Source organism: Budorcas taxicolor, chromosome 8 (genome assembly GCF_023091745.1).
Source record: "Budorcas taxicolor isolate Tak-1 chromosome 8, Takin1.1, whole genome shotgun sequence".
In the NCBI taxonomy this organism is placed as follows: domain Eukaryota; kingdom Metazoa; phylum Chordata; class Mammalia; order Artiodactyla; family Bovidae; genus Budorcas; species Budorcas taxicolor.
The window spans coordinates 41016509-41036114 of record NC_068917.1 but is presented as its reverse complement, the minus strand read 5'-3'; the positions used below and the strand labels follow the sequence as shown (position 1 = coordinate 41036114).

Genomic DNA, 19606 nt, shown 5'->3' with positions numbered 1-19606 from the left:
AGGAACTCGATCTGTCTGTCACATGTGTATGTGTATTATATGTAGATAAACCATATATGTTACATGTATAATCACATATAACCTGTTTTATCCACCTATAGAGTGTACTTTCCCATATCTCTAAATGCTTTCCCATAAGTTATACTATGTGTTTTTAAAGCAGTACTCTATTGTTTCTAGAATTTTTTTTAATATTTTTTAGATCTTTGATGAACATTCTTAAATATAAGCTAGTACTTTAAGTAATAATTTATTTTCTTAGGATAATTTCTCAGTTGTTAATTTACTGGCACAGATTATTCATATTTTAAAAGGTTTATTACATATTTAAAAGTTCTGTGTTGCTAAGTTTTTGGCTTGATTTATTCTTAACATGTCACAGATTGATTTAATACAGCTTCATTTTTGCTATTTTTAGTCTAAAGTCAAGCAACTAATAGTAACAGTCATGGAAGTTAGTTCTGCATGTTGGATCCTTGTTGGCCTTAAACTGATTTAAATCCTGTTTTCCCCATCTTAATTTCTTAGAAGAATAAGAAATCCTCTTATAGGAGATGTTTCTCCATTGATTTCCCTATTTATGGTGTTCTAAATTTGGCCAGAGAGAAATTGAAGAAATACTTAAAAAATGCATGGTGTGTTTTTCTATCTTCTACTTGTTTTCCTACTTGTTCGTATAGAATATATATCTACCTTTTCCCCTTGCTTTAAATAATTTCACAAGATTAATAACAGAGAAAAGATAGTAGCCATGCCAGACATATTCTCACACTTGAGTGGGAATGCAGGAATTGCCAGACAAAATGAATCTGAGATGCTGCATTATTCACTTATAGTGCTGTGGGGTTTTCTAAGGAAGTGTTGCTGAAAAGCTACCTGTTGTTAATCAATTCAAAAACTTATTTCCTCAAAATTGTTTTTCTTTTATTATGTAATGTTAAATTTCTGACCATATTGTTAGTATTAGAAAGCCTGAAATAAATTATACTTCTTCCTAAAGGCATTTATTTTTTTTATCTAGTTAGCTTTCATCCGGTTGTCTCTTGTTTTAGGAATAGTGCCAGAGGATTTTTTATGTGGCAAGAGATGTGTGATCAGATTGCCATGAGTGTGGGATACTGTTTATGACAGGACTGTTGAATAAATAAAGGTTTTATTTTTTTCTTAAAAATAGATTAAAAATTCAGTATGGCATATAAGATTTAAAATATGGTAACCTAGAATTTATCTGAAAAATAGCAAGTTATTTTTGTTTCTATCAAGTAAGAGCACCCTTAATATATATAGTCAGCTCTCTGAATCCTTGGGTTCTACATCTGTGGGTTCAACCAACTGTGAATTGAAAAGATTAGGAAAAAAAAATTCTAAAAGTTTCTTTTTTGGCAACTATTTATATAACATTTATATTATAACTATTTCCAGAGTATCTACATTGTTTTAGGTGTTATAAGTAATCTACAAATAATTTAAAGTGTGTGGGAAGATGTGCATAGGTTATATGCAAATACCACCCCATTTTATACTAGGGACTTGAGCATCTCTACATTTTGGTATCTGAGGGCAGTCCTGGAGCCAGTCCACTAAGGATACTGAGGAACGATGAAACTCTATAGTGCTTCCATTCTGGGGATTATGTTATGCATACATGGCTGTTTCATTGATATTTTTCCTAATTTGTTCCTGTCTTTCCCCTTTAGAAAAATGATAGTACTTTTGAAATCATATTTCCTACATTGGTATTAATGTTTGAACTATACAAAAAAAGAGATGGAAGAGGGTTAGAGGTTGTTGCCTTCATCTCCAGCTCCTCAGAAGTGAGGAGGTGAACATCTCCAGCACTAGTCAGATGCTTTTTTACCACGGCTAGTAGTCTATCATGAAACCTGGGAAATGGCTAATTTCACAGTCAGCCCCTTGAATTACTCAGTGTGTTCCTGTGAGCTTAGTAGTTGCTCAGTGAATGGGAAGTTGAAAATACCAGAGATGATGGTTGGTAGGATATTGAAATCTTGCATCACTTGGAACTTTTTTCCCACTCACTGTCCTTGTGACTGGCCTCCCTGGTGGTGCTAGTTGTAAAGAATCCACCTGCCAGTGCAGGAGATATAAGAGATGTAGGTTTGATCCCTGGGTCAGGAAGATCCCCAGGAGAAAGGAATGGCAAGCCACTCCAGTATTCTTGCCTGGAAAATCCCATGGACAAACGAGCCTGCTGGGTGACAGTCCGTTGGGTCACAAAGAGTTGGACGTGACTGAAGTGACTTAGCACTCATGCATTCTTATGACATCTTGCAAGTCACTTAGTGTTTTTGTGCCTCAGTTTGTCATGCATGAATTATGATGATTGGAATGGAAGATTTATTTCCTAAGGTTCATTCCACTCCAGTCATCATAATTCATGCATGAAAAACTGAGGCACAAAAACACTAAGTGACTTGCAAGATGTCATAAGAACGCATGAGAGAACTTCTAATTGTGTCCAATTAGTCATTAAAAATATTTAAAATATTCAAAAGTCAGTGTATCTGAACATCATAGAAAGGTTATCTGCTGTATACTTCCATGTCATTTCTGTCGGCTCTCTCATGTATGATTTTATAGACTCTTAGGAGCAAATCTTTATATTCATAAAATACTTAGATCCCTAAGATTTTGCAGAGCCCTATTTTTATCTCATCTTGCCCACATTTATCTCCCATATAAAGTGTGACATACAACGCATGAATTCAGAACAAAGTAATTTCATCTCTTCCCCAGTACTAAAGAGTTCAGTTTCATGCTGTGTTTTACATGGCACAGTGAAAGTGGATTGTTTAATATCTGTAACTCTGCACTTCTTTAACCTTTCTATGAGAATACTTAGGTAAGTGTTGAGAAACAGAGATTCTAAAAATAATTCCTACAGAATTTTTGAGAGACCCCTGGAGCAAGCTATTTGAATCCATTTCCCTTCTTTCTATATAGTTTTTCTTTGTTTGAGCAGTGTTCCCATAGGTCAGAAAGATAGAGTTTCTAGCCCCATACCTTAAATTGCTTTATAATTGCCTTACTTTATAAGGGAGACATACCCTGGCATGGTAGAGCCTGAAAATATTCAGAAGAAATGAATCTGAACCTATTAAAAGCAGACGGAGAAGAGGAAACATATTTGGGAAAGTTGTTAGCTAGACTGGATATACTGTGTTAACACAGCATGATGTCATGCATAAAAAGCAAAAATAATGGGACCCAGGCATTTGTTCTCAACTGTAATTTCAACTTGGTTATGGGTCATAGAAAAAGAAGTTTAGAATGGAAAAATATGGCCCACATTTAAATTAAAAACTATTTAAAATGTGTTAAATATGGTTTGGTTTTGAATATCCACAGTAGATTGGTTAAGAGTATGGGAGTTTTTCTAGATTGGAATCTGGTAAGCATCATATTACTTGTTAGTAGTTCGACATTGGGCACATTGAATGCTCTGAGCCTCTGTTTCCTCATATATTTATAAAAGGTTATTTATTCAAAAAATATTTTTAGGTGCCTCTAATCCTCAAGGCACCTAGAATGTACTTCTTGAAAAGATACAATGTATATTTTCATGATTTAAAATAGACTGTAAGAGGAAGGTCAGATATGGCAAAGGTATCTGAAACAGTTCACAATAATGATTTATTAAAATGAGAATAAGAAATTCAGTTCTGGTATCCTACTTTCTTACTATGGACTATGATTATCTTTTTGGCCTTTAAGGGTATTTTAGAGCTACTTTCTTTGCCATGTCCATGAAAACAGAACATTTAGACTTTTTCTCTGAGTGTGTATGCTGGGATTCCCAGAGCCTCTTAGTGTTTTGTACAGTTTGACAAAATCAGAGTTCTGGAAACTCTGCAGACCAGTATGGGGAAAACAAGGAATGTTCAGGTCTTCTGCAGCACTTGCTTCATTAATGGATATTAAGGACAAAGGAAATGACCTTTGCACTCTTTTTATAGTGGGTTTGCTGATTAATATTGATCTCAAAGTTATTTCTTTTCTCTCCCTGCTCAGTCAGTATAAATGTAATTATATAGTTTACTTTTCATGTGATCTGGTGAAATGGCCTTTTACTTTGTCTTTGACTAATATTAAAAGAAATATTACTCAAAAAATCAAAATCAAAGTGCTGTTCAAATATTACTTTTATCTTCAGTTCAGTTCAGTCGCTCAGTTATGTCCGACTCTTTGTGACCCCATGAGTCACAGCATGCCAGGCCTCCCTGTCCATCACCAGCTCCTGGAGTTCACTCAAACTCATGTCCATCGAGTCTGTGATGCCATCTAGCCATCTCATCCTCTGTCGTCCCTTTCTTCTCCTGCCCCCAATCCTTCCCAGCATCAGGGTCTTTTCCAATGAGTCGACTCTTCGCATGAGGTGGCCAAAGTATCGGAGTTTCAGCTTCAACATCAGTCCTTCCAATGAACACCCAGGACTGATCTCCTTTAGGATGGACTGGTTGGATGTCCTTATAGTCCAAGGGACTCTCAAGAGTCTTCTCCAACACCACAGTTCAAAAGCATCAGTTCTTCGGCACTCAGCTTTCTTCACAGTCCAACTCTCACATCCATACATGACCACAGGAAAAACCATAGCCTTGACTAGACGGACCTTGATTGGCAAAGTAATATCTCTGCTTTTTAATATGCTCTCTATCTTTTATCTTAATTAATTCTAAATATTTAAAAACTTTCTTATATTGAAATAATAAATTGTAAAGTAATTATAATAATTTTCTCCCAAAATTATTTGTTAAGAGGGTACATGTACAAATGAGCAATGAGTGAATAAGTGGACAGATGAAGTAAATCCGTATTATAATGGATATTACATATGACCAAGGGGAGAAGCCCATTTGGGTATATAGTGATGGGTACCTAAAGATTTCCATAGGTAGAAACAGGCAGGAGGCCTTTTCTGTTCTACTCTTACGTTGGTTTCATGCATTTTTTTTTTCTTAAGCTCATTTGAAGAATGAGCTCAAGAATCATGTGGCTCTACTATCTTTGAAAATCTATTCTGTAAAACATAAGTGTTTGAGTCCAGACTTAAACTTTAAAACCTTACATTGCTTTACAACAGCATTTTGAGTCTTTTAGTTTTTTTGCGGGGAAGAGAGTTGGGGAGATCATAATCATAATCTTTTTTTAAAGAGCTCAAGTTGATCCTAGTGTATTAACACACTTAAAAATTTTTGAACCCCCTGTGAGAGAGCCAGGAGAACATTTTTATGTGAGAGAGATGATGCAGAGCTCAAGGTTTACCCACTTTTACTCAGTTAATAAACAGAAGAGCTATAGTTAGTTTCAACAACTCTAGCTGTAGTCAGTTAGAGCAGTGTGGCTACTCCTTATCCATTATATTAAACATAGTTCTATTCATTAATCAGGTGGAATAATCACCAGTGTGAACTTTTTAAATACCTGATTTCTTTAGCTTAGCATAATGTATATTATATTTATCTGTGTTTGTTATACTGATTCTGAATTCCCCCTTTTCTAATGTAATTCAGTTTTGAGCTAGCTAATAGTTTGTCTGTTTGGAGTACTCCAAGAAGGGTGAAATTCTGTTAAGATTTGTAACTGTCAATGAAAATTTTATGATAATAGAAAGAATGGACTACAGAAGAAGAAGATTTTACTTATTTTTGAAATTTATTTGGAATAATTTCAATGTAAATAGGTTCCATTACATTTTTACAGTTAATCAGCCCATTAAATACAATAAAAGTATGTAACTGTAAATAATAAATACATATATGCTCTTAACTTTATGGTGAACATGAAAAGAACAAAACTTCCTTCAGAAATTTTTGTTGTATCTCAATAGGCTAGATACTTCTACAAATAGCAGAATAATATCCTGTCAATAGACATTGGCTTCATTAACTGTATAATTCATCTGTTTTCTAAAATTATTGTATTTAATGATTAACAGCCATTTAAATTCGGCCATCTTTCTGTTAAAATAATCAGTTGGTTTCATAAGAACTGAGTGACTGTTCTTATGTTCATTATGTTTGGAACGTAATGCCAGAAAATACTGATCAGAAGTACTGTCTTAAAAATTTGAGTGGATATTGGAAAATATTGCTCCCCATTCCTATTTGAAATGAGAAAAAACTAAGCATAAGTGTACAGGAAAAAGTCTGGGGTTCCTGGAATCCTGCAAATATAATGAGTTAGTATTGTGACAGTTTTACAAAGAGCTGGCCTTTCTCTCCTTTAAGTTTGGTATGATTCAGTGGAAACCCACTTCATTTGTATTGATGGGTATATGTTTATGTAGTTGTGAGATGAAGGTGAAGATTCTGGAGTGCTAGTGGATGGATAGAAGCGTAGTTTGTTTCAATGATGGCTATTTTTTACATGTAGGGGGATTGGAGAGTTTTTAGGCTTTGGACATGACTAAGTTGAAAACAGATAAAAGGGTTAAAAACAGAAAAGAAAAAAGATAAAAGCATTAAAAAATAGGAAGGAATGAAAGAGGTATAAGCCTAGTAGAATGAAGGATAAATTTTTGATCAGCTGGTTAAAATATTTGGTTAAGAAAGATTCTCCCTTTCCATTGTATACCCACGTTCTATAGTTCAGGATTTCTCTTAATACTCTAGCCTTAAAATTGTCTGAATTTAAAAAAAAAAATTTAAATACACTTTTTATTTAACCTGAAACATATATGCAAAATTTATATATATATATTAATTTATATATGGTGGTGGTGGTGAAGTTGCTCTGTTGTATCTGACTCTGCGACCCCGTGGACTGTAAGCTACTAGGCTTCTCCGTCCATGGGATTCTCCAGGCAAGAATACTGGAGTGGATAAATAGATTCATTTGTACATTTCAATATGTAATGTGAAAAATTATTAACATACCTTATATCCTTTTTTTTCTTTTTAAGTCTTTGAAATCTGGTGTATAATTTAACACACAACACATCTTGATTCATACTAGGCATATTTCCAGTGCTCATGGCCACGTTACCTACTGACAGCATAGACTTGGATGTGAGGTTACACCAATCTCAGTTACTCATTTCTGTGATAATGTTTGGCACTCACTAAATGGACGGTAAATGTTTAAAGAAAAAACAGGAAGCAAAGAAATGTAATAGCATACATTTGTAGTCAGACCTGTGTGTATATTCACTTACTAGTTGGATGATCTTTGTTGGCCCCAGTGTCCTTTTATGGGAATGAGATACTTGTTTCTACCTTTCAGAATTATTGTGACGAGTTGATAAACATTTTCCCCCCAATGAATTATATGAACATACTGAGTATTAAATTATCTGTTACTATAAAAGGTAGTTTTGTGGTTTCGAATATAATTGTTTCAGGCTAGTTACTGGTTTTAACTCTAAATTAGTTATTGTCATCAGTTACTTTCTTTGTTAAAAAGAGGTCGTTATCCCTAATACTTTACTCTAAGTAGTATCTTTGTGACTACTTAAACAGTAATGAATTGTTGTATCTCATTATGTTAATAACATTCTTAATTCTTATTGTCATGACTAAGGACAGTGTGTTGTTAGAAATCAACGAAATTGAGACTGTTTCTCTTCCCTTTATTCTTTATTTATGAAGTTCTTTTAAACGGCAAGTTGTAGTGTACAAACTTCTGGGCTCTCAAAGTAAGTTAATGGTGATTCCACTGAATGTTTGGCACTTTCCCATTTGAAACACAGTCCCCTATTTTCAGAGCTTCTGTGTTTGGAGATGTAAGACAGTTTTGCTGAATGTTGTAAACTAAATTAAAAGATGCTTACTCCTTGGAAGATAAGTGATGACCAACCTAGATAGTATATTCAAAAGCAGAGACATTACTTTGCCGACTAAGGTCCGTCTGATCAAGGCTGTGGTTTTTCCTGTGGTCATGTATGGATGTGAGAGTTGGACTGTGAAGAAGGCTGAGCGCCGAAGAATTGATGCGTTTGAACTGTGGTATTGGAGAAGACTCTTCAGAGTCCCTTGGACTGCAAGGACATCCAACCAGTCCATTCTGAAGGAGATCAACCCTGGGATTTCTTTGGAAGGAATGATGCTAAAGCTGAAGCTCCAGTACTTTGGCCACCTCATGTGAAGAGTTGACTCATTGAAAAGACTCTGATGCTGGGAGGGATTGGGGGCAGGAGGAGAAGGGGACGACCGAGGATGAGATGGCTGGATGGCATCACGGACTCAATGGATTTGAGTCTGAGTGAACTCCAGGAGATGGTGATGGACAGGGAGGCCTGGCGTGCTGTGATTCATGGGGTCGCAAAGAGTTGGACACGACTGAGCAACTGGAATGAATGAATGAATGAATATATTAATTTGGTTGTGCCTTGAAGATAACCATTAACCTTCAAAAACGTTAATTTTCTGGGGGAGACTAGATTTTGATGAAAACCTAACTTTTCCAGTTGTTGATTTGAATTTTTGAAGGAAATAAGTATTGATGTGCTATTTGTGTTTTTAAAATATGAGTCATTTTCAATTCTCATGGGCACATGTTACTATACTGACTGCACAGACTGGGATTTGTAGTTGTTCAGTGCAATCAGACAGTTTCTTACAGTGCTCTTTGGTTTTAAGATACACCAACTACTCATGTGTCAGTAGAAGACTGCAATATATGAGTCAGTTCTTCATACCAGGTGGCCAAAATATTGGCATTTCAGCTTCAGCATCAGTCCTTCCAATGAATATTCAGGATTGATTTCCTTTAGTATGGACTGGTTGGATCTCCTTCCAGTTCAAGGGATTCTCTCAAGAGTAGATTCTCTCTGGTGTAGTCAATAAAGCAGAAGTAGATGTTTCTCTGGAACTCTCTTGCTTTTTCAGTGATTCAGTGGATGTTGGCAATTTGATCTCTGGTTCCTCTGACTTTTTGAAATCCAGCTTGAACATCTGGAAGTTCATAGTACACATACTGTTGAAGGCTGGTTTGGAGAATTTTGAGCATTACTTTGCTAGTGTTTGAGATGATTGTAATTGTGTGGTATTTTGACCATTCTTTGGCATTACCTTTCTTTGGGATTGGAATGAAAACTGACCTTTTCAAGTCCTGTGGCCAGTGCTGAGTTTTCCAAACTTGCTGGTGTATTGAGTGCAGCACTTTCACAGCATTATCTTCCAGGATTTGAAATAGTTCAATTGAAATTCCATCGCCTCCACTAGCTTTGTTCGTAGTGATGCTTCCTAAGGCCCAGTTGACTTTACATTCCTGGATGTCTGGCTGTAGGTGAGTGATCACACCATCGTGGTTATCTGGGTCATCAAGATCTTTTTTATATAGTTCTTCAGTGTATTCTTGCCACCTCTTGTTAATATCTTCTGCTTCTATTAGGTCCATACCATTTCTGTCCTTTTTTATGCTCATCTTTGCATGAAATGTTCCCTGGGTATCTCTAATTTTCTTGAAGATAGTTCTACTCTTTCCCATCCTGTTGTTTTCCTCTATTTCCTTGCATTGATCACTGAGGAAGGCTTTCTTATCTCTCCTTGCTATTCTTTGGAACTCTACATTCAAATGGGTGTATCTTTCCTTTTCTCCTTTGCCTTTAGCTTCTCTTCTTTTCTCAGCTATTTGTAAGGCCTCCCCAGACAGCCATTTTGCCTTTTTGCATTTCTTTCTCTTGGGGATGGTCTTGATCACTGTCTGCTGTACAGTGTCAGGAACCTCTGTCCATAGTTCTTCAGGCACTCTGTCAATCAGATCTAATCCCTTGAATCTGTTTGTTACTTCCACTGTACGGGATTTGATTTAGATCATACCTGAATGGTCTAGTGGTTTTCCCTACTTTCTTCAATTTAAGTCTGAATTTGGCAATAAGGAGTTCATGATCTGAGCCACAGTCAACTTCTGGTCTTGTCTTTGCTGACTGTATAGAGCTTCTCCATCTTTGACTGCAAATAATATAATCAGTTTGATTTTGGTATTGGCCATCTGTAGAGTCTTCTGTGGTGTCCATGTGTAGAGTCTTCTCTTGTGTTGGTGGAAGAGGGTGTTTGCTATGACTAGTGCATTCTCTTGGCAAAACTCTGCTAACCTTTGGCCTACTTTATTTTGTACTCCAAGGCCAAGTTTGCCTGTTACTCCAGGTATCTCTTGACTTCCTGCTTACACATTCCAGTCCCCTGTAATGAAAAGGACATCTCTTTTGGGTGTTGGTTCTATAAGGTCTTGTAGGTCTTCATAGAACCATTCAACTTCAGCTTCTTTGGCATTACTGGTCGGGTCATAGACTTGGATTACTGTGATACTGCATGGTTTGCATTGGAAACAGAGGTCATTTTGTCATTTTTGAGACTGCATCCAAGTACTGCATTTCGGACTCTTCTGTTGACCATGTTGGCTACTCCATTTCTTCTAAGGGATTCTTTCCCACAGTAGTAGATATAATGGTCATCTGAGGTAAATTTGCCCATTCCAGTCCATTTTAGTTCACTGATTCCTAAAATGTCAGTGTTTATTTTTGCCATCACCTGTTTGACCACTTTCAATTTGCCTTGATTTATGTAGCTAAGATTCCAGTCTCCTATGCAATATTGTTCTTTACAGCATCAGACTTTATTTGCATCACCAGTCACATCCACTGCTGGGCGTTGTTTTCGCTTTGGCTCCGTCTCTTCATTCTTCCTGGTATTATTTCTCCACTCTTCTCCAGTAGCATATTGGACACCTACTGGCCTGGGGAATTCATCTTTCAGTGTCCTATCTTTTTGCCTTTGATATTCTTCATGGGGTTGTCAAGGCAAGGTACTAAAGTGGCAAGGCTCTTGGTAAGTGCAAACTTGTAGTTGACAATAGTCTATTTTACAGATACAAAAAGCTTAGTCCTTGTGAGGTAGTTACCATTATTATGCTCTGTTTTTCAAATGAGAAAGTTTTTCAAATGAGGTAGCTGAGGCACAGAGACATTTAATAATTTTATCCAGGTTACATGGCTGGTTAGTGTTGAAGCTGGAATTTGGTCCAAGTTTTAAGTGTCAGAGTATGCTGCATTGTGGGTTTGTAGTTTCTCAACAAACTGTTGTCATGTTTCCTTTTTCTCCTCTTCCAAGGCATTATAATCCCATGTAGAATTTTAAAAGAAATAATGTTATTTTTATGAATTATCTAGCATATTGTTGGTTGGATAGTAATAATTTGTGGGTTTATGTCATTCAGAAAAATTTAACATGAATGGGTTTACTGCTTTATTGAATACTTCCATTATGCATGCTTAGTTGCTCAGTTGTATCTGACTCTGTGTGACCCCATGGACTGTAGCCCACCAGGCTCCTCTGTCCATGGAATTTTTGAGGCAAGAATACTTGAGTGGGGGGAGCGAGGGTTAAAAAAGAAACAGGAAAGAATACTGGAGTGGGTTGCCATTTCCTCCCCAGGGGATCTTCCCAATGCAGGGATCGAACCCGTATCTCCTGTGTCTCCTCCATTGCAGGTGGGCCTCCATTAATATATCTTAAATAAAACATATGGCAGCATTTTTCTATATGTTCCATATAAGAGTTTTTCTGCAGCTGTAACAGATGTTACAGAGGACTGGTGGCTCAGTCCTCTTCCTTGTGAGTTGTCCTGTTAGTCATTATTCCTTCATTTCATCCTGTCTTTGTCATTTTCAATTCAGGCTGGCATTATTTCTTCTAACATAAAGCCCTCACAAACTTGGTTGATCTTCTTTGCACCTCAGGGGTATCCAAGCCATCACACAAGAGTATCCTCCACAGGCCTTTCCTGGATAATCACATCTCCATTCCTGGCTTCTGCTGAGATGGCTGATCTGATCCATGACTCACATGCCTAATCTCTTTATTTATTTATTTTTAATTTAAATTTATTTGTTTTAATTGGGGGCTAATTGCTTTACAATATTGTATTGGTTTTGCCATACATCAACATGAATCTGTCATGGGTGTACATGTGTTCCCCATTGTGAACCCTCCTCCCACCTCCCTCTCCGTACCATCCCTCTGGGTCATCCCAGTGCACCAGCACCGAGCATCCTGTATCTTGCATCTAACCTGGACTGGCGATTTGTTTCTTATATGATATTATACATGTTTCAGTGTCATTCTCCCAAATCATCCTACCCTCTCCCTCTCCCACAGAGTCCAAAGATTGTTCTATACATCTCAAATGTCTAACCAGCCAAACCACTGGCCCAGTGTCCAGAATATACTCTGTGGATAGGCTGAGAGTTTTCCAAACTGGTTTTTTTCTTGCTTAGCAGTTCCTTCCTCAGTTTCTTTCTTTCTTCTCCTGTCTTACAGTAAGCAGACAAGGCAAGCAAAGCTGAACTTTCCATACTTTCATTGGAAATCTCAATTTCCAAGTTTGTAATTTTTAAGTTCTACCTTTCACCCAACATTACACGGCTTTTCCACTTTTCACAACAGGGATCCTCATTTACCTCCGAGACCTTGCCAGAAGCACATCTAGCACATGTCGCAATACTCTGTTCTTCATTATATATATATATTATATAATACGTATATATAGTCTGTGATGATGAAAGCCTTCTCTATGCTGTTCCTCCCCAAAGCTGCTCTGCATTTTAAGCTGGTTGCTATAGAAGTGCTGCACTTCCTAGTTCCAAAATTTTGTATTAATTAGTTCCCTTGGACTGCTGTAATAGAGCCACCAACTGGGTGAATTACAACAACAGAAATTTGTTGCCTCAGGGTTCTGGAGGCCAAAAGTCCAAAATCAAGGTACCTGTAGTCCTCTCCTCCCTCTGAGACCCTCCCAGGCTTCTTCCTGGCGGCAGAGTTAATCCTTGATGGCCCTTGCCTTGGAGATGCATTACTCCAATCTGTGCCTCCATCTTTACATGGCCTTCCCTGCGTGTCTGTGCCTCTTCTTTTGTGATATGGACACCAGTCCTACTGGATTAAGGGCCCACTCTACTCAGTAACACCATATGTAATTACTTCTGCCTTAACCCTGTCTCCAAAGTAGGTCTGTATTCTGGTGTACTGGGGTTAGAACTTCAACATCCCTTTTGGGGGTGGAAGGGAGATACAGTTAAACCCATAACAGCCACATCAAGTGGCTTACCAGGTTTGGTATCTTAGTTTAAGTTATTCTTGCCTTAGTACCTTTTTCATTGTTTAATATTTATTTTTTATTTACTTATTTGGCTCCCCTGGGTCTTTGCTGTGGCATGCAAACTCATAGGTGTGGCATGTGGCATCCAGTTCCCTGACCAGGGGGATCAGTCTGGGCCCCCTGCATTGGAAGTGCGAAATCTTAGCCACTCGGCCACCAAGGAATTCCCTTTCCTCAGTTCCTTCTTAATTACCGTTTAATTATTATAAATAGACTGGAAAGCAGGATAATTTCAGATGTTTGCATACCTTCAAAGTCTTCCTTATCAGATATTTGCTTGTGAAAGTTCCTCCCCGCCCGCCCCCCATTAGCCATACTGTGTGTCACAAAGAAAGTATGTTCAAGTAATACCTTAGTTTGGGGTTTTTTTTATTAAGCCTCAGCTTCTTATTTTATTAATCATATATTGTGGTTATATGAAATTTCCAATTCTACAATTCAGATGACTAGCTTAGTATTTGCTGCCTTAGAAAGTTGCTGATTTTTAGAAACATTTTCATCTTGAAGTTAGATTGCTGGTTTTCAGTGTAAATAACAGCATGAATTCGACTTCCCGGGAGACAGGAACAAATAATCATCTTTCTGTGTAACAGGTCTTAGAGTAGTGAAATATGGAAGAGTTCTGTGGTTATAGACTCCTGACAACTCCCTTTAAACATGAACTTAGCATTGCATACATTACATATTGTATAAACAATAGGTATACTCTTAAAAGAAACAGTAAGAAAAGCCATCTCTATTAGTGTTTTGAATTCATATCCAAAATACCTTTCTTGAGAGTTATTACCTGTTACTGCTTTTTGTACCAATGTGTAGTCTGTAATTTCTTGGTTCCTAAATGGGATTGTTAATGTCTTCCATGCTAGTAAAGTCACATTGCACATTCTATTAAATGTTCTTAATAATCTTTAGGGCTTTAGATGAATGTGTTAATTGTCACTACTGACAAAAGTAGATTTTCTCTGTGCTTTTAAAGTTTCCTTTAACTATTTTTGGACTTCCCTGGTGGCTCAGACGGTAAAGCATCTGTCTACAATGCAAGAGACCTGGGTTCGATCCCTGGGTTGGGAAGATTCCCTGGAGAAGGAAATGGCAACCCACTCCAGTACTCTTGCCTTGAAAATCCCGTGGATGGAGAAGCTTGGTGCAGGCTACTGCCCTTGGAGTCACAAAGAGTCGGGCAGGACTGAGCACCTTCACTTTCACTTTCAATTATTTTTGACTCTGGCATTGTTCCCTTGCATTATTTTGGGTATTTTATGCCTGCATTTCTGATATTTAAAATTGAAGGTTAAACATATATACATATATATGTATGTTTTTAAGGAAGTCTTGGGGTTTATTTTTTTCTTAAATGTTTTATCTTTAGATAATTGTAGATTCATATCCAGTTGCTAAAAATAAGACACATAGATCCTGTGTATCCTTTACCCTGTTACTCTGATGGTAATTTCTTGCATAATTATCGTACAATATAGGAAAAGAGGATATTGACAATGATAGAGTCAAGATACAAAATATTTCCACCACTGCAAGGATCCCTCACATTGCCTTGTATACCTGAACCCACCTGCTTCCCTCTCACTGTCATTTCTTCCCTTAATCCTGGCAACCAATAATTTCTTCTCTGTTTCTATAACTTAGGACATAAATTCTTGTACTGAGTCAGAGAATCAGTTGACCAATGGATCGTGTTGTATGTGTACATAATTCAAGACTTCTAGGAGAGAGGGATAGGAAATTAAAATGTAACACAAAATTCTTCGATGCCAAGGCAACTTATAGTATCTATATTATCCACTTCTTTTTTTTTCACAAAGCAAATATTAGTAACACTGTACTCAACTAAGAGAGTTTCTGCAGGGGAGTCTAAATTTCATTTCTTCCTTTTAGTGAAAGGTTGCATCTTAAAGCAAAATATCTTCAAATATCTAATGATCCTCATTTTCCATATTTATGAGCCAGGATGACTTAAAAATGACTCAAAACTCTCTTTTTACAGGCATGCCTCAGAGATTGGGGATTCAGTTCCTTTCCCCAGAAAAAGCGAGTCACACAAATTATTTGGTTCCCCAGTGCATATAAAAGTTATGTTTACACTATATTGCAGTCTATTATGTGCAATAGTTTTATGTCTAGAAAAAAGTATATATTTTAATTAGAAATATTCTATTGCTAAAAAAAGTTAACCATCATTTGAGCCTTCAGCAAGTTTTATTCTTTTGCAATAGTAACATCAGTAATCACTGATGACAGATCACCCTAATAATGAAAAAGTTTGAAATGTTGAGAATTACCAAAATGTAACACAGAGATATGAAGAGAGCAACCGCTGTTGGAAAATGCTGTAGGAAAAATTGATTGATTTGATGCATAGTTGCCACAAACCTTCAATTTGTCAAAAGCACTTTATCTGCAAAGTATGTTAGAGGAAAGTGCAATAAAGCAGTGTGTAATAGAATGAAGTCTGCCTGTACTTAACTAATGATTTTAATTTTCTGCTTTTTGGCAAGTTGGTTAATACCCAAAAGTAATATATAACAATAAGTTATTTCTGTCTTTTACATTTTTATAAATTGCTTCTGAGAGACCAACAGAAAAACAAAACAATCTGTGACACAAATGTAATCTGTTAATACAAATGTAAAATGTAATATGTTGAATAAAATCTAGCATAAAATAAAAAAAAAAAGAAAGCAGTGATGTAGATAAATAGTACTCCATTCAGAAGGATAATTGGTACAATTTGCATTCAGTGTTTAGGATGAATTTTCTTTGAATGGCAAAATGGTGAGCTGGAAGGCTTTGTGGTAGGATCAGAAGTATTGAGGTAAGGAGGCTCATGGTGACTCTGCTTTGTGGTTGAATAGGAATATTCATTTGACTTGCAGTGGAAGAGAAACCTGGATGTCTCACTAGTGGAGATAAAGCTTAAGAGGCCTTGAATGCCAGGCTCAGAACATTAGACTTTATTTTAAAGGCAGAGCAGAATACTATACGTATTGAACTTGGAAATGAAAGATTAAGAGATATTTGAGGGAGATTAAAGTGACAGCTATGAAGATGAATTGGAGCTCGAAGAGACTGTAGGCAGGGAAATCAGTTAGCTTTGTTATACTAAGTTTCAGAGTCTGACAGTGAAGGTGTCCTGGTAAAACGATTTATGCAGGTAGGTGAAGAGCTTATTGTAGATGATGACAGACTGGATTTCTAGGGGTGGAAGGGAAGGGAGGGATTAGGAAATATTGATTGTGAATATAGGAGAACAGAAGGATTATCATAACATAGAATAACCACAGAATATTTTTAGAAGTTGGAGAAGTTGCTTTTCAGCATATTAGACTACTAGCCATGTCCTGAAATGTTCTGTTTTTTCCTTTTTCTTGAACTTTCAAGTCAAGATTGGAACTCTGTAGAGGAAGTATTGGTCAGGAGGTTATTAAGAAAGTTTAAATTAATTTGCATAGAGATGATAATTGTTTTCCCAAAGTATTGAAAGATTTACAGTTTCAAGTCGGTTGTTGAGTCAACCAGTCTATTGCCAGCTGTGTTAGGGATGAGAAGAGTTGACTCATTAGAAAAAACTCTGATGGTGGGAGGGGTTGGGGGCAGGAGGAGAAGGGGACGACAGAGGATGAGATGGCTGGATGGTATCACGGACTCGATGGACATGAGTCTGAGTGAACTCCGGGAGATGGTGATGAACAGGGAGGCCTGGCGTGCTGCGATTCATGGGGTCGCAAAGAGTCGGACACGACTGAGCGACTGAACTGAACTGAACTGAAGGTATGTTAGTTACATCTTTGAGACTACCTCTGTTGCACTGTTTAGATTCTGCCTGCCTGGAGTATTAGTCCGGACACACTTTAACCTGTGTGAGGTCTTTATAGGAAACGTTCTAATGACTGCTAACTATGTATTCATGAGAATGGAAGTTCTAGTGGGTTCAAAATAATCTTTTCTTTGAACTTCTTACCTTAATACTGTTCTTCCTAATGGATATGATTGTAGAGATGATGCTGGGTGTTTCATGTGATATGATGTAGAAGAGACTGTTTATTTGCTCCTAATTGTTGGTTACTTTGTGAGAGTATATTTGTTAATAAACACTAAGGTGATTAATGTGTGTTTTGGAGAAAATTTATTTCAATCTATTGGTTAAATTATTCTAACCACACATTTATTAGCTACTTTTATTCATTGCCAACCTAGATTTTCTTCTTTATGATATTCAGTGCAGCGATGCATCCTTGTGCTGGAAGGGTATTCCTTCTTTGCAGGTATGCTTTCAAATGTGTGCTCTTTCCTTTCAGTTGTTCTTGATACACTTTGCAATGCATTTTAACATCTTACTCTCATTTATAGATGTGAATATACAGATTGTCACCTCCATTCAGGAGAAATTGAATTTGTTACTCAATGAATGTTTGAAAATATAAAACATTATTTTTAATTATGTAGTGACTAAGTATTCATGTATGGTACACTCAAAGAACAACTCAGTGTGACTTTATGTAGTTAGCAAAGTGTCTAAAGCACTCCAACCCTATTGTGTTTCAGTGCACTTGCAGGAAAGACATGGTGAAAATTTCTATGGATATCTTTGTGAGGAAATTTCAACCAGACAGATACCAGCTTTGGAAACAAGGAAAGGATATATATACCATTGATCACACAAAGCCTACTCCAGAATCCACCCCTGAAGTCAAAGCATGGCTGCAGAGGAGGAGGAAAGTAAGAAAAGCATCCAGGAGGTAATGATCTTGCCCCCACCCCATCCCACTTGTGGTTACTCAGTTAAAATGGGTCCTTGAGCATAATGTTCTTAAAGACTATTTATTTGCTTTTCTTCTGTTTATTCATTGTATGTTTATTTACTGTCTTACTGAAAATTTGAGGCAAAGTATTTGTAATTCTTTGGAAGTGCAATAAATAAATAGAGTGCAATAAATAAATAAACGTAAAAAGAGAGGTCTGTTGTGTTGGGAGTGCATGAGAAATAGAACAGTTGTGGAACTTCTAAACCCCTTACACGAATGTATTTAAAGTCTTACGGGTGCTGTCTACTCATATCCTTATTTTTGTCAGCTTCAACAACTTGGTTTCCAACTTTTTAATTTGGCTATTGATTTTGACTTTTGTAGTTCTCTTCTTCATTTGTCAAACATCTCGTATTACTTTTCTCGTTGGGGAGCTTCTATCTTGCTGCATTATGCACACTCGGCTTTGTGCTTTCACCAGATGTCAGAGCATGTGGTATTTCTGTAACGTGGTTGTCTCTGTGTAATGTATCCTACATTCCATTTTTGTGGCCAGGGCCATCTCAGAAGCCTTTAGGCCTGTCGTGGTCATCTTGCTGTCTTAAAACACATTAAACAGGGAGTGTGTTTTGTCGCTCAGGTCCTCAGGCAACCTTTTTAGGTGCTTGTTTTCCAGGTTTGTGTTGTATTTTTACTCTCCAATATTACTCATTGTTTTTCTTTCAGATTGTAAAAGTAATATTTGTGCATTGGAGAAAATTTGTAAAATAAGGAAAAGAATAATGAAGGAATCCCAAATCACCCATTACCTCACAATCCAGAGATAACCAGTGTTAACATTTTGTATATATCCTTTACATATATATTTCTTATTTATTATATTATATACCTTTCCAAAATTGGGGCCATGCTCTATTAGTAATTTGACCAGTTTTGTGTTTTTTCATGTAATTGAATGATTTGCTACAGAATTTTTAATGCCTGCATGTATTTTATCTAATCTCCTATAGTTGGACCTGTAGCTTCTTTCCAGTTTTTAGCTGCTAACCAAAAAGCACTGTAATTTTAAATCTTTGCCCACACTTCTGATGTTTATTTTCTGACTCTCTTTCTCTGTCTCTCTCTCTTATTTTTCTCCCTGACAATTTATTTTCTGCTATTTTAGAATGCTAGTGAGTTAAGGAACCTTAAGAACATGGAATCAAACCAGCATTTTATAAGAGATATACTTGAGGCACAGAATTAGTAGCAGAATTACAACCCAGATGTTCTTATTTCACCCTATAGTCTACAGCAGGAGTTTTCAAACTGTCACTTTTCAAATCAATTTAATAGGTTAGGAACAGCATTTTAAAGTTAGGAAGTTAAAGAGAGTAAAATGTATCACAGTCCTTCCCATGAGGTGATGGTCAGTATTGATTCATGACATGTGCCAGCATCAGTGTATGTGTGTATCGTGTCATCATCTGAAGTATATAACTCACTGTGGGTTGCACTCTGAAAAGTTTGGGAAACACTGATTTGGAGACTAAAGGTGCTAATCCACATTGCCAAAAAAATATTTGCTGCAGGAGACAGTAGTCAATCTGTCAGTGGCCAATAGAACATCTTGAGGATTATTCTTTAATGGACAGAAAACACAACACTCTAATTTAGGTGTTTAGTCTGGTCTCTTAGTTACTAATCACAGTGGTCCTTGTTGGTTGACATCGAACATAGATATGACATCG

At 36.8% G+C, this 19606-nt stretch overlaps 1 protein-coding gene across 1 annotated transcript in view; it reads left to right on the top strand.

The window, feature by feature from the left end:
* Positions 1–19606, top strand: part of KDM4C (lysine demethylase 4C) — a 401440-nt gene that overhangs the window by 192423 nt on the left and 189411 nt on the right. Inside the window, exon 9 of the mRNA XM_052644458.1 lies at positions 17677–17870. Coding sequence (XP_052500418.1) covers positions 17677–17870 — 194 coding nt within the window. The remainder of the gene's footprint in view (positions 1–17676; positions 17871–19606) is intronic.